This window comes from Tigriopus californicus, chromosome 8 (assembly GCF_007210705.1).
Source record: "Tigriopus californicus strain San Diego chromosome 8, Tcal_SD_v2.1, whole genome shotgun sequence".
In the NCBI taxonomy this organism is placed as follows: domain Eukaryota; kingdom Metazoa; phylum Arthropoda; class Copepoda; order Harpacticoida; family Harpacticidae; genus Tigriopus; species Tigriopus californicus.
This window is the reverse complement of record NC_081447.1, coordinates 7537506-7550917: the sequence shown is the minus strand read 5'-3', so window position 1 is coordinate 7550917 and position 13412 is coordinate 7537506. Positions and strand designations below refer to the sequence as shown.

Genomic DNA, 13412 nt, shown 5'->3' with positions numbered 1-13412 from the left:
ATCATTGAATCCATTTGCTCTTTAAAACAGGACTAAAACTTACAGTATGAAGCGTGATCTACGCGATAAACTTGGGAAGAGTTTTTATTGTCATCAAGTTTGATTGCCACCGTTATCTAAACTGTTGCCTCTGAAGGACAGTAAGGGACAAAAACTAATAACATTGTCTTTGCAGGAACATTTTGTAGCAGATGATTTTCTTTTCCGTGCTGATGGGAGGAAGCAAAGGTTGAAAAAAGGTTCAGTGCCTTCAGTGTTTTCGTGCAGTGTGAGACCTCTACCAAAGCAGCGAAGATCAAGAGACAAAAGGCGTTACGGTTCGATTCAAATTGACCGTGCGAGTCATTGTTCCGCAATCATCAAAGATCATGGTTACTCCCAAGACCCCACTTCCAACAGCATTGGAACAAACTTCAAGCTTATCCCCAAGCTTGAAGAAACATCACGCCAAGAGGAGAATGAATTTGAGGAGACTTTTGAGGACAATCCTGCAATAATCTTTTCACACGAGGTTCCAACCATGTGCCACAAATGCCACATGTTTTCAGACGAGGTAGTCTAACGAAAACGATTGCTCATCATTCAATCTCGTGTTGTTGTATTGTTGGTGGTTCTCTTCGGAGTCTCTAGTACCTTTAAAACACCATAATGTGATAAGTAGGGGTCGGAAAGACATTTTTTAGGTTAGGTTTAGGACCGAGGATATTCTAGGAAATTCAAAACTTTTGGTCATCGTTTCACGGGTTTCCTTCTATCATATTATGTATTAGAATAACCTTAAAGTTACATTTCTTTCTCTAGGCCAAATGGTGGAATGAAAATGTCAAGAAGAACGGAAAGACTATTAAGACCTTGAGACAGAGATTAAAGATGAGCAATCAATCAGTTCAGCGGATGCAGTCACGGTTAGAAGTACTAACCACTCAACTTCACAAAGCAAAGGTTGGCTCATCATCAATCATTTTTGCGTAAGATCAGATTGCTTGCATGGAGAAGAGAAGTGTGTGGCAAAATCCGATTACAGACTGCGATGGACCAACACAACTGTAAAGCAAGGGTTGAAGTTGCGATTTACTTGCGGATAGTCGGGTTACGACGCGCTCCTTAAACAAAAGTTCCCTCTGTCTTTATTGAGGACATTGCAGAGGAGAGCCAAAGACATTTCCTTCGACTCTGGGATTCCATACGGCGTTTTTAGTATGTTAGCACTCAAGACTGAATATATGTCATCCCAAGATCGGATATGCTGTCATCTCTTAGAATGGCAATAACATCAGGGAACTTTTATGACTCTTCTCGTCTTGTGGGTCATGTGACCTTACCTGATCATGATGGTGATGCCTCAAAAGCCCTGGTTGTCATGTTAGGAGGGATCGCCGCCCGATGAACGCAGACAGTGGCTTACTCTTACACCGGTAGCAGCACCAGCGGTAAGGTATATGCCAATATCATCACAAATGTCATTCATGAAGCATCCAAGATTGGGCTGAAAATAGTTGCCGTTACCAGTGATATGGGAACCCCCAATTTGGCCATGTGGAGAGTTCGGTGTGATTGTCGGGAGAGATTCAGGTTGGACAACTTGCATTCCAAATCCATCTTGGGAAGGTGCGGCTCTGTCATATCTGGCTGATAGGGCTCATCTTCTGAAGAACATCCGAGCCTTCTTGAGCAATGGGAATGAATTTAGAGTCCCAGAGAGTTTTCAGATCGAGGCCAATCTTCCTCTGTGAAATTCGTCCTAGAGGCAAGTTAAGGTGTTGTTCCTGGAGTCAAATTCCAACGAGTTGAAGCTTGCCCCAAAACTGGATTCAAAAACCTTCAACCCAAATAATTTTTATTTTTTGATATGTTGGTACCGCAATGAGGGTGCTAGATCACGCTGTAGCCCATGCCCTACGTTATTGCGTCTATAATCACGGATTTTCCACGGAGCGCCTAGTTACAGTCTGGTGCATCGACTAGGTCCGCATGTTATCTGTTCCCGATATATGACACTGGCCTTGTCCAAATTCAATGGCCAAATACATCATGAGCGAGTAAAAGTTAGAAAATGATAATTAGTGTAGAAAGTATGAAATAAATTCGTATTTTGACGCATAATCAAATGCCTCGATTGAAATTGTATAATTGAGATTCATACTTGGTAGCAATAGGCTTGTTGGGGTACCGTATTGGTGGAGCAACCGCTTTCCAGTTTGCGAATTCTGGTTTGATCCCAGGGAAGCCGAGTTCAGGCTTCATTGCGGTTTTTTAATTACAGCATGAGTTGCTGCTTTAACAGCTTAAATGGGCGAACCTGCGGTCATTCCCGAGGGTTAAGTAATAAATAATGTCGGCTTTGACGATGAAGCGGGAATATCCCTCAATTGGGACAACCATATTCAGATTGCAGACCGAGCGAGAGAGCTGCCATCTGACTTCGTAACAAACAAACAAACAAACAAACAAACACTTGGTAGCAGTGTTTGATAATGGTTGTCTAAACCAAGGATGCCTTTAACAGGAGGATTGGACATGGCAATTGGCGAAGCGAGGCCACTTTGTGAAAACAACATTTCAGCTCCCCAAAAGTCACAAGGGGATACTACCATAAAATAAAATGTGTGCAGTTTGACCTCAAATGGCAGTGCTTTACTGCGTGTTTCCATTTATACCTCCATCAAATAGCTATGTCAAAAAGAAAAATCGGCCTAGCTCCGCTGATGTCCACTCCTCTAGTATGAGGTTAGTTATTAAATGGACTACAATAGGTTTCAAATCTGTCGTCGAAGTGCAACATGCAAACAGAACCTACTTGACAGTCAGCTACCATTGATTTGAATTTGCCGCTTTTTCCCGGAGCTCACACGGGCAGCTCGGATGTGTTTCTCTCCCTTAGCCAGGTCATTAGTAGTTCCTCAATAAAAGGAACGATTACAGTTACGTTACATTAATCAAAAATAGTAATTCGTTACACAACCATTACTCGAAAAAAAATGTAATGGTGCTACTCGTGACAATTACTTTTACAAAAATTTTAGATGACCAATATTTTATGGTTTACCCCATCCAGGCCATTCTTGATCTTCAAGAGAAATGGAGTTTTTTTTACTCAAGCAGTCCTAATGCGTAACATTTGAAGATTTATTGTCAACATTTTTCAATAATGAGCCTGGGCATTTCAATTTCGCTTGGCATAATTGCTCACAATGTTATTGCATCATAATACTTTGAGGAGTCAAGATTGGGACCCTGGATGGGATAATGAGTGTTAAAGGTTTGAAACAATGTCGCAAAATTAATGATGGAAAACAGTATTTGACATTGTGAAGTCGGTAAAGCTTCTCTGTAAGAAGTCCATCCCTTAAGTGAAGTGAAGTGAGGCGGCTTTGAAAATTTGAAGCATCATATTCAAGCCAAGGAGACATTTCCGTGCTTGAGTCCAACGGAATGGATTGAGAAGATGTAAACACTAAAGTAGCAAATGCAACAAACAAACTTCTGAACCAATAACACCTTCAGAGCGGTTAAGAGCAAACGCACTTTTCAACCTTGACTTTTCTTGATCAAAATATGCTAGATGGAATTGGTAAAACTGGCAATTTCTGTTGAGCTTTAAGGTTCTTCAGCTGTCACGAGATAAACGATTATCTCGTGAAACGATAAAGTCGATTCAGAGTCTCCTGTTTCAGCCAAAGGACTCGTGTGACACCATATAATTTCAGGGCTCGTTTGCAGGCAAATCTCAAATTAGTTTCACACGGGCAAATTATCAATCAAGGACGAATTATTATCGAAAAAGAAAAGACTTACATAAGAATTACGATTTTGAGACAAGTTATCGTTTAAAAGAATCTGATTATGTCCAGGGACCAAATGGGACCTTTGGTCATCTTTCTTAATATTTTTTTTTCAGCTTTGACCCAATTTCCATTTTTTTAGAATCGATTGAAGATACCCATGAATGCATGAACGGAGATTTCCTTGGAAGTAAGCATAAAAAAATATCTATTCGTCATGGTTTTTGTTCAATTTTAATTCTCATTTTGTGATTAATCAGGATAGCTGGAAGACTCCAAAATTTGTTTAGATAGCCAGGCTTTAGCTGACTGAACTGTTAAAAGATGAATTGATGTGGAAGCAAACTCAAAATGTATGCTTTCTTTGCCATTTTCTGAACTTGAACTTAAAATAAATGGGGAAAAACTGTTCTTTCTTAATTGCATTCTGAATTTGCCTTTTTTAATGACAATATCCTTAAACTAAAATTTCATGATAAAATAATTTTTTTCTTCACGATAAAACTTTTTCATTTACATCATCTGCTAGAAAGGCTATATTGATCTTTGCAGACCTCTAAAATTTTGTCACGTGTATTTTGGCAAGTTTATCAGCAAACATTTCGGTCAATTGGATCACTGATTGAGCAAATTTGATGTCTATAATGACCATCAGTATCGTGAATTTTGACCTGCTCTAATGATCATTGAATTAGCAATTCTCTCCAACAGTGCTAATGCATTGCTGCACTGCTGGAAAAACACCTTTTGATGAAAGGGTTTTTCACGGCTCTTTGGTAAGACGTAATTACTTTAAAACCTAATAAGTTTATTGCTCATTTATGTTTAGCTTTAGTAGTCTCTCTCTGGCTTGTAGTGTAGTATTTCTAGTTCCAATCGTTTTGTGTAGTTCTTTAGTTTGATTGTATTGGTCCTTGACAGTTGATTTATTGTTCATTAGTGTATTGATTTCATTTTGTGTTAGACAGTTGTTGGGTTTATTTCTGTATCTTTGAGTTGTTTTCCTAGTTTCACATATGTTCTTGATTCCTTGCTTTTCTCTGTCCCTTACTTCTTAAACACTATCTCCATCTTAGATTTCTATGTTTAGTTTGATGTGAGGTAGTTTATTCCTATTTTGCTTCGTTTTCCTGCATCTCAGGACAATATCATAGCCTTTTTTTTCTTTTCTTTTCCTGGTCTCATGATTTTTCTGCTCATAGATAGTTACTCCTCCTGCATTTATGATGGAAGCTTTTTTTGGAAAAGTCAGCAAAGAGGCTAGACAATGTTTGGACTTGGTCTTAGCAGGGAAGAATCCTTCCGTGGTCAATAAGCCGTTTATTATAGAGGCTTTAGCTGTTTGGGTCAATGAGACCAGGAGTTGCTTGAAGAACAGGCTCACCCAGTAGTTGAGAAATCGACTGATTTGACCAATGTAGAGGTTGAAGCAGTATCTCCTCTTGAAATAGAGCACGAAAAGACAGCTGTAGAGAAACCAGTCTGTCCTGTTTACCGGAAGCAGCCTTGTCCTGAAGAAGGAAAAGGCTGTCAGTTTGACCACCCTAAATGGTGTCAAAAACTTCTCAAGTTCGGCCTTGAGAAGTACAATAGGAAGATGGGATGTCCGAAGGTAGATTGTCCCTTTTTTCTCCCACACATGTGCCGTCAGTCCATGAGACTTAAGACGTGCTTTAATGTACGGCATACCTCCGGCCACGTAGAAGGGAGGCAAAGAAAGGCGAGAAATAGGATAGCTCAGTTTCGTAGTTTCAGAGCTGACCCAATTCCTAAACCTAATCCCGCCCCACCCCCTTCCTTAACCCATTTAACTTCCTCCCCCCTCTCCTCCTACCCCCCACCTCTCTTCCCAATTCCCTCCTCTTCCTTCAAATACCCAATCCACCCCTATTCCTATAAACACTCTCCTCCCTAATATTCCTTGCCCCACCCCTATTCCCCAAATTCGTTCCTATTCTAATGTAGCTGCCCAACCTATTTCCCAAACCCAACCATCCCCATCAGCTTATGCTTTGCCTCCAGTAGAACGTAGCTTTGTTGATATGAGGGATTTTTTACGGTTGGAGAGGATGGTCCAAGATCTTGTGAACTTGGTCCGGCAAAAGAGAGGCCGTAAAAGGGCTAGATTTGAACGTCCATTGTCTGATTTCTAAAAGGACAGACAGCACAAAAGTTGTTGTAGTACTGTTGTAGTTTTCTACTGCAGTTGAATCGGTAAACATGGAAGAATGCAACTCCACCCGATTGAAGGCATTTAGTCTAGATATACAAAGACCCCCAGACAAAAAAACATACCCTAACATCCGTGGACTGACTGGCTCACAATCAGATCTCTGGATTTCGCTTCCTCTGTGTTCCAATCAGGGGAAGGAAAATGATCGATATATTTTCTAAGCCTAATAGCAGAGCGTAGTCACGCGTGAATGAAATTTCTATCTTTTTAAACCTTTTATCATATCGTCCAGTCAACGGGTGGAAACAGGTTTCCCCTACAGATTATCGACCACTCTTGGGGTTGAAAATTCAACACTTGCTGAGGCTGGGCTCCTTTTCATGAGTCGCCATGTTCCCCCTCGGTCATAGTGACCATGATGTTATGCCTCTAAGTCCCATGAAACTTCTCAAAACGAAAGCACTTGCCAGAGAATGTCAGTGCATAAAATCAATAATCACTGTCTGATACTGTCTTTTTAGAATAACCCTGTAGCTGCCTCAACTATTACCTACCCACGGGTGTTTTTTTTTTAAATGTTTTCCCCCCTCTAATTTCAAGATAAGAGTCACCCTGTCACTTGTGAGTTGTTGTTGTTCTTTTGTGCTACTCCATTGCTCGTTCACGTTGAGGCTGCACTTGGGTCAGATCATCCATCATTGGTCTTTCGGATTTGGTCTTTTCACTCGAACGTTCCTCGCTCCACTCACTCATCATGACTTTCTGGAGACAAGCCGGACTCAAGTAAGTAGGAATGACCCTCGAATCCTTTAATTTGTAGTGAGATGGGTGCTGGAGACCAGATCTTCTGATCTGGAAGGTTGTCTGATCGATGTGAAGATGGATCTTGGTAACCTGAGAGTAAACTGGATTGTTGTTGTTGGCTGGGCGATATCAGTCAGTCACCAATATTTTCTCCGTCATTATTTTAGCTATGTGCAGTATTCTAATATTGCCGCTCGTGTCGTTCGACAGAGTCTGAAGAAAGAACTGAAAGCGGATGCGGAGAAGCGAGAAAATGCTTCCATCAAGTTCAAGAAATGGGTCAATGGCAAGCCAGAAGGTAAGTCCTCCCTCCAACCAGGCATGAAAATGTAGCACATTTTTTTCCGACCTTCACTTTGGGTCCGGCATAGTTTCTTTCAATCAATGCGATTTCCCTCCTTTGACAGACTTCAAGGGCTAAACCTAGCCATGGCTGTTCCAGAGCGCCCGTGCGATCTGCCGTAAAGTGGTTGGTTGGTTGGTTGGTTAATGTGCCACATGCATACAAACAAACAGATCTTAGGGTAAATCTGGATTGTAGTCTCTTCTCTTTTTCCATAACCCTGTTTCTCAATCTTGTCGACTAACCTAGTATTTGAGTGTCTCTGGTTTGATTGTCTTACCCAAGATGAAAGCAGTTGGCCCGGGGAGCCAAGATACCCTGTGTCTGATCCGAGGCATACAGATTTTCATGACTTAGCTCGTACAACGGATCTTCACCCCACATAGTCCTGTCACTTTTACGTCCTTCCATTGACACGTTTTTTTCATATTTTCAGGATGGGTCGCCGCCAAAATTTAAGGAGAGTTTACCACCTCAATCGCTCCGCTGCAATATCCTGATGGAGGCCCCACAACTACCCGATCCACTTTGCCTCTCATTTTAATTATCATCATGTAGTCGAAGCCATCCAATGCTATTTGAATAAATGCAAGCGGATCTTTTAACATCACCTTTCGAGGGCATATGCAATTTATTTGGAAAATTAAGCCACAATCTTCACGATTTCTTGCCCTTTTTAGCCTTGGGTGTCGCCTTCGAATTCTGGGGAGAAGAGCGCTTTCTCGTCGGTTTAGCATTGGCTTCGATTTTGGATGAAGGCGTCGAACCGGCAAGAGGAGCCTCTTCCTCCATGCTCGTCTCATCATCGGAAATGGCCTCCACGGAAAATCCCGGAATATGAGGCTCGACCAACCTCAGAACCAGTTTCTCATGCTGAACGTTTGACGAATCCAATGTCAGTTGCACTCTCAGTTTTTGGAAGAGCCGGATGGTCACATCGCCGCAGCTTTGACTGGGCTCATCCTCGTCGAAATGGAACGCAATCGACTTGTCCGTGTCTGAGCGTAAGTACAAAGTGCCCTCCAGACCATATTTGGGGATCAGCACTTGGATGGCGTTTTGGCGCACAAACAGAACATAACCAATCTCGTCCCGTTTCTTGTTTCGGAAAAACATGTGCGTGTGAAGATTGACCGAAGCTCGGCTGGCATATTGGGCCATTCGATGACGGTAATTGATGTTATTAGCAATGTTTTGGGTGGACTTCTTGTCCAACAAGGCAGGATAGGTAGAATCAGCACCAATACTGGCCGCTAAGAGGCGATGAACGATCACATCTGCATAACGACGAATCGGTGATGTGAAATGCGTGTAAATAGGACAGGCCAGGCCGTAATGTTGGAAAAGCGGCTCTTCAATGGTGCCTGACGCAAAATAAACGGCTTGCATCATGCAACGGGTAGCTATCATTCTCAGCATAGTGTTGAAGTAAGCGTTTTTGCCATCGGTGGCGGCATTCAGCGAGTCGGCCAATGCCTTGCCGGAATCCACCTTGATTTCGTAACCTTGTCGCTTGCCGGCCTTCACCAATGGATCGAAGTTTGAAGGTGGGGGAGCGGGATGCCGGCGAAGCATGGCGCAATCCGGGAATTCTTGGAAGATTCTCTTAGCCGATGAGATGTTGGCGGCCAACATGAACTCTTCCACCATTGAGTTTGTGTCCCGCATTTGCTTGACTTGCACGTCAATAGGATCAGCAGTTTCACTGTCCACCGTAAAGCGCACCTCCGAGGACGCCAATACGAGGGCGCCTTGGTCGAGTCGACGCTGTTTCAAAATCTTGGATAAAGACATCAATTGGCGGAGACTCTGAGTCACGGAGGTCTCATCTGATGGATCGTCGATCCGATTTTGAGCTTGCTCGTAGGTTAAGGCCGCTCTGGATTTGATGATGCTTTTGTGGAATTTGGTCTGGATGATTCGAGCCTCCGGGTCCATTTCCCAAACGCACGAGAACGCAAACCGTTCCACGCCCCCTCGCAGTGAGCACAGGTTGGAAGAAAGCAAACCCGGTACCATATCGATGCGCCGGTCGGTTAGGTAAACCGTGGTGCTTCGACTAGCCGCCTCCAGGTCAATCGGGGTGTTTGGCCGGATGAAGTGCGACACGTCGGCAATGTGAACGCCCACTTGAAAGTTTCCGTTCGGCAGTTGGATACAATGTAGCGCGTCGTCGATATCGGTACAACCCGGGGGATCCACGGAGCAAATGTCTAGATGGCGACAATCGACGCGTTCAGATTCGTCTTGGGGCGTTATTACCCAAGGCAATTCGGGCAAACAGGCCAAGACCGCCTCAGAAAACTTGGAATGGGGGATGTCGTGCTCCAGAAGCAACACTTCATTCTCCGTGGCTTTGTCACCGATGGGTCCAAGCGCCCGTACAAAATGGCCCTGCGGGTAACGCGAATGCCGAGGCCAAGCGTCGATGGTGACGATGATCCGCTGGCCGGTCAAACGCTGCACTTGGCGCGTTTCGATGCGCACGCGGGGGATCTTCTTCTCGGCGGGGACAAACAGGTGGCGGGTGGCCTGAGGCACAGGACTGGGTAAGAGTACGCCACAATACTGGCGACGTTTGCGTTGAACGATCCCCACCACTTTGCCTGAAGGTTGAACTTGGCGCGACGTGCTCCCGGACACCGCGTGGTCCTCGGTTATCGTATCGCCTGGATCTTGCCCGTCATCTTCGAGAACAACTTCGGACTCGGCCCGCCATTCGGGTGCCGGTAAAAGCTCGACCGCCACCCGATCGCCATCCAAGGCGCGGTTTTGATGAGCCAAGCCTTGAATGAGCACGGGCTGATCGCGACCTTCGACGTTAATCGAAGCTTGGGTATAATTGGTGCGACTCAGATAGAAGACACCCACCAGTAACTGACCGTTCTTCACCCCGCGATTAATGGCCGCCGGGGCCCAATGCTCGGGAAAGAGAGCCGGACGGGTCAAATCATGGGCCTGTTCGGCTCGCACGGCCAGTTTATCGGCCAATTCGGGCTGGTCGACCAGCCCTCGGACATAGGTTTCCACGGAGAGCGCGATTAAGCCCTGAGCTTGGGCCTTTTGACGATTATCGGCGTCTTGAGTCAGCAAAACCACGGCCCAGCCCAGATGTTGGCGGTACCAGAGAGCGGCTCGCCGAATGGCCCGATCATTGTGGTCGTTGGGCGTTTCGCCGGGTCGGCGGGCCACGAACGTGTCGGCGTGATGCTCATTGACGAAAAAGTAGAAACGCCGCTGGCTTTGGGCCAACAGATCTTGGAGGCGTTTATAAATGGGCGAAGAGCGGTGGCGAACTTCTTGCACCACAGTTTGCAGCAAGACCACATCGGCCAAATGGCCCGACTCCAACACGTCAATTTGATCCAAGACCACGTTCGTGTCCAAGATGAGCAGATGGGGCGAGGCCACGGCCTCACACGGGCTGACTTCGGGCGGCGTCAAGGGCGTGTTCAAGGGCGCCTCGACTGAGGCCTCTGATGGGGCAGCTACCGCGCAGTGCGCGCAGGCTTTCCAACCGCAATGTAAATCTTGCCGGAGATAGTGTTCGCGCACCACTTTTAGAATCTTGCCCCGACGGGTTTTCTTGAGAAAAGTCTTGTGGGCCAACATTTTGGCGGGTGGGGTAGGTGAGCGTAACGAAGCGATGATCGGACTTACTTTCAATTCATGGGGTCCATGGGGGCTCCAGTCCGGCTAACTCTGATAACGTGCTAGTTTCGGGATCCACCAGCACGTGTCTACCATGTCAAAGAGGATCAAAACAAACATCGTAGCGCCCTCTAGCTCTCATTGTTTGGAAGTTTGTTTTTACTTGGACCATCTGGAGGTTCCGTGATTGATGACGTTTTGGGCGAAGGTCGATTAAAATCCATAATCCATACTTGAGGACAGTGAGGATTCTTGAGCATCCTGGAATTGGATGGCCCATGTTTTTTCCCGGTCATTTGATTCCCTACATAGATTGACTCAGATGCCAGTCACATGACATCTGGAAAAACTTTTTGACTTTTTCTGGCCTTTCCAACATTTTCACATGTCCAGCATCGATCAATCTCAACCATTCTAACAAAAAAGTGTATTTCTTTTGAATTATATAAAAAAAACTCAATTGATCACCAAGTAAGTGTTCCTTAATTTTGCACCATAACACTGGTTATAGGAAAGAGACAAAAGGGGCTAAAAACAACCCTTTTTCCCATTGTATCAATTCTTTTTGTATCATCATAGTCTGTGTTTGCATTTGCACACCTTTTTCATTGTCTTTGCATTGTAATATGATGAAAACGTATTTTGGCGAAACAGCTACTTTTTGGAGCCTAGTCATAACTTTCCCTTGCGTTATGGGTTAAATAAAAGAGAGCACAAAAAACCAGAATTTGGCACACCAAACAATATGTTGTCACATCAAACACTATCAAGGCACAACAGAAAAATTTTGGTACACAAACAAACAAACAAAAATATATCCATCAAGCATTTGGCTGGCTAGTGGTAAGGTCAATGTTTGGATACAAAGCATAAGCAAGGCTTGATGACCATGGTTATAGAAAGAGTTCAATCAATTGATGCTCAGGTGACCATCTAACATGTTGTCAGTATTTCTTAAAAGTATCATGCAGGCTCCAATGATCCAGAAAATGCAGAATCAAGTTTTCAAACGTTTTATTCTATGATTCAACCTTGCTAGAATTAATTGAAGGATGTACAGAGCCGCTCAGGGTTTTGGCCTGATCCATCCCAAACTTGTCCTGTTAGCCTCTCATGTTAGATCAGGGTTATTAGACCCAATCCAGCCCCAGCCAAGAGTGGAATGACTTGTTTCACCTGCCTAAACCTAATAGGTTCTGACAGTCTTCAAGGCTGGCTGGCAAGAGACTGAAAGGAACAATTTAAAGTGCAATAGAAAATGGCATTTGTCAAAGAAATAGGCGCAATTTTAAATTGATAGCGTCTATTTTATAGGGCATTTGAAGCAAGAGAAATTCAAAAAAATGTAGCGCGGCAACACTGATATTCAGCAATTTGGTTCAATATTAGAATACTGCTTGCTTCAACAAGCTGGGCAACTAAGTTTAATGACAAATTCAGTGTATGCCTGATACAAGTTGGCTCTAATGTTTCTTTGCCTCAAAATGCTCAATATCATGATTGCCACACTTCACATTTCTTGAGTTTCCTTCACTTCACATGCCCTATAGATGATTGGCAGAAGGGGTTTTGAGGAACTTGATATGGCTTATGTGATGGCTGGCTTTGCTGGCTGGAGGAGGGTAGCCCCTATTGCCCAAGTACCTCTAAACTTTAAATGTTTAGCTTTATTTCTTTTTGCCTCTTTATTTTTTGGTGTACCTTTTGATTGTTTGGTCTGCCTTTCTACTATCTGGTGTACCCTTTTAATGTTTGGCGTGCTACAAACCCTCTTCTGTGTGCTTGGTTTGAGTGCATTACTGTCATTCTTTTGATTAGCCATGTTTGCACTTAGTGGGCCCATTTATAAATTCATTGTTCCAATTTATAGTTTTGATGTGTTCTAACCCTTTTTGTGGATTCTCTTTTGTATGCCAGTTTCTACATTTTGTGTGTTTGTGTGTCTGAGCATGGAGTACGCCATGCTCTGAGGCAGCATACTTGGTAGCAGTAGGCTTGCTAGGGTACTGTATTGGTAGAGCATCTGCTTTCCAATTTGCGAATCCTTGTTCAATCCCAGGCTTGCCAAGTCCAAGCCTCTTTGCGGTATTTAAATTACAGCATGAGTTGCTGCTTTAACAACTTAAATAGGCAAACCTGCAGTCATTCCCAAGGGTGAGGTTATAATCAATGTTGGCTGTGACGACAAAGTGGGATATCCCTCTATTGTGACACCCAAAATAAGATGGGAAGCGAGAGAGCTGCCATCTGACTTTGTAACAAACGTCATTCCCACAACTCATTTGTTCATTACAGTCAGAGATGGGTTTTAATGATTTCCCATCCAATTCATATCCTCATTAGCAAAAATCGACTTTAAAGGAATTTTTTCCACTATCTGCCACCATTTTCTGCCACCTGTTCAAAAATGGGTTTTAATGATTTCTCATTCCTGGTTAATTGACCTACAGTTACATTTGTAACTTTCATACCCCTTTTGATAACCCTACCATTGGGTCTTGTGTTGAATACAAACCACGTTTATCTCCAGATGCACGAAACTAAATGAACAAGATTCACGGACCCTCGAAGTTATAAATGCCCAGAAAAGACTTATTTCTCTACTTATTCCTCTACTTATTTCCTATCTCGAGCGGCCCAGCCCGCCTTTCGGGCACTG

General features: G+C 43.9%; 1 protein-coding gene and 2 long non-coding RNA genes across 3 annotated transcripts; 1 reads left to right on the top strand and 2 right to left on the bottom strand.

Annotated features, from left to right (window-relative positions):
* Positions 1–6: 6 nt before the first annotated feature.
* LOC131884797 (uncharacterized) lies at positions 7–1242 on the top strand. Its single transcript, XR_009373753.1, has 2 exons — positions 7–553; positions 802–1242. It is a non-coding gene; the product is annotated as an uncharacterized LOC131884797 (long non-coding RNA).
* LOC131884798 (uncharacterized) lies at positions 380–3596 on the bottom strand. The gene is made up of 2 exons (XR_009373754.1): positions 1323–3596; positions 380–1044 (listed from the first exon to the last, which is right to left on the bottom strand). It is a non-coding gene; the product is annotated as an uncharacterized LOC131884798 (long non-coding RNA).
* A 4103-nt stretch (positions 3597–7699) lies between these two features.
* Positions 7700–10853, bottom strand: LOC131884796 (exosome complex exonuclease RRP44-like). Its single transcript, XM_059232682.1, has one exon. The coding sequence runs from the start codon at positions 10712–10714 to the stop codon at positions 7760–7762; it is 2955 nt and encodes a 984-aa protein (XP_059088665.1). The 5' UTR covers positions 10715–10853; the 3' UTR covers positions 7700–7759.
* Positions 10854–13412: the final 2559 nt, after the last annotated feature.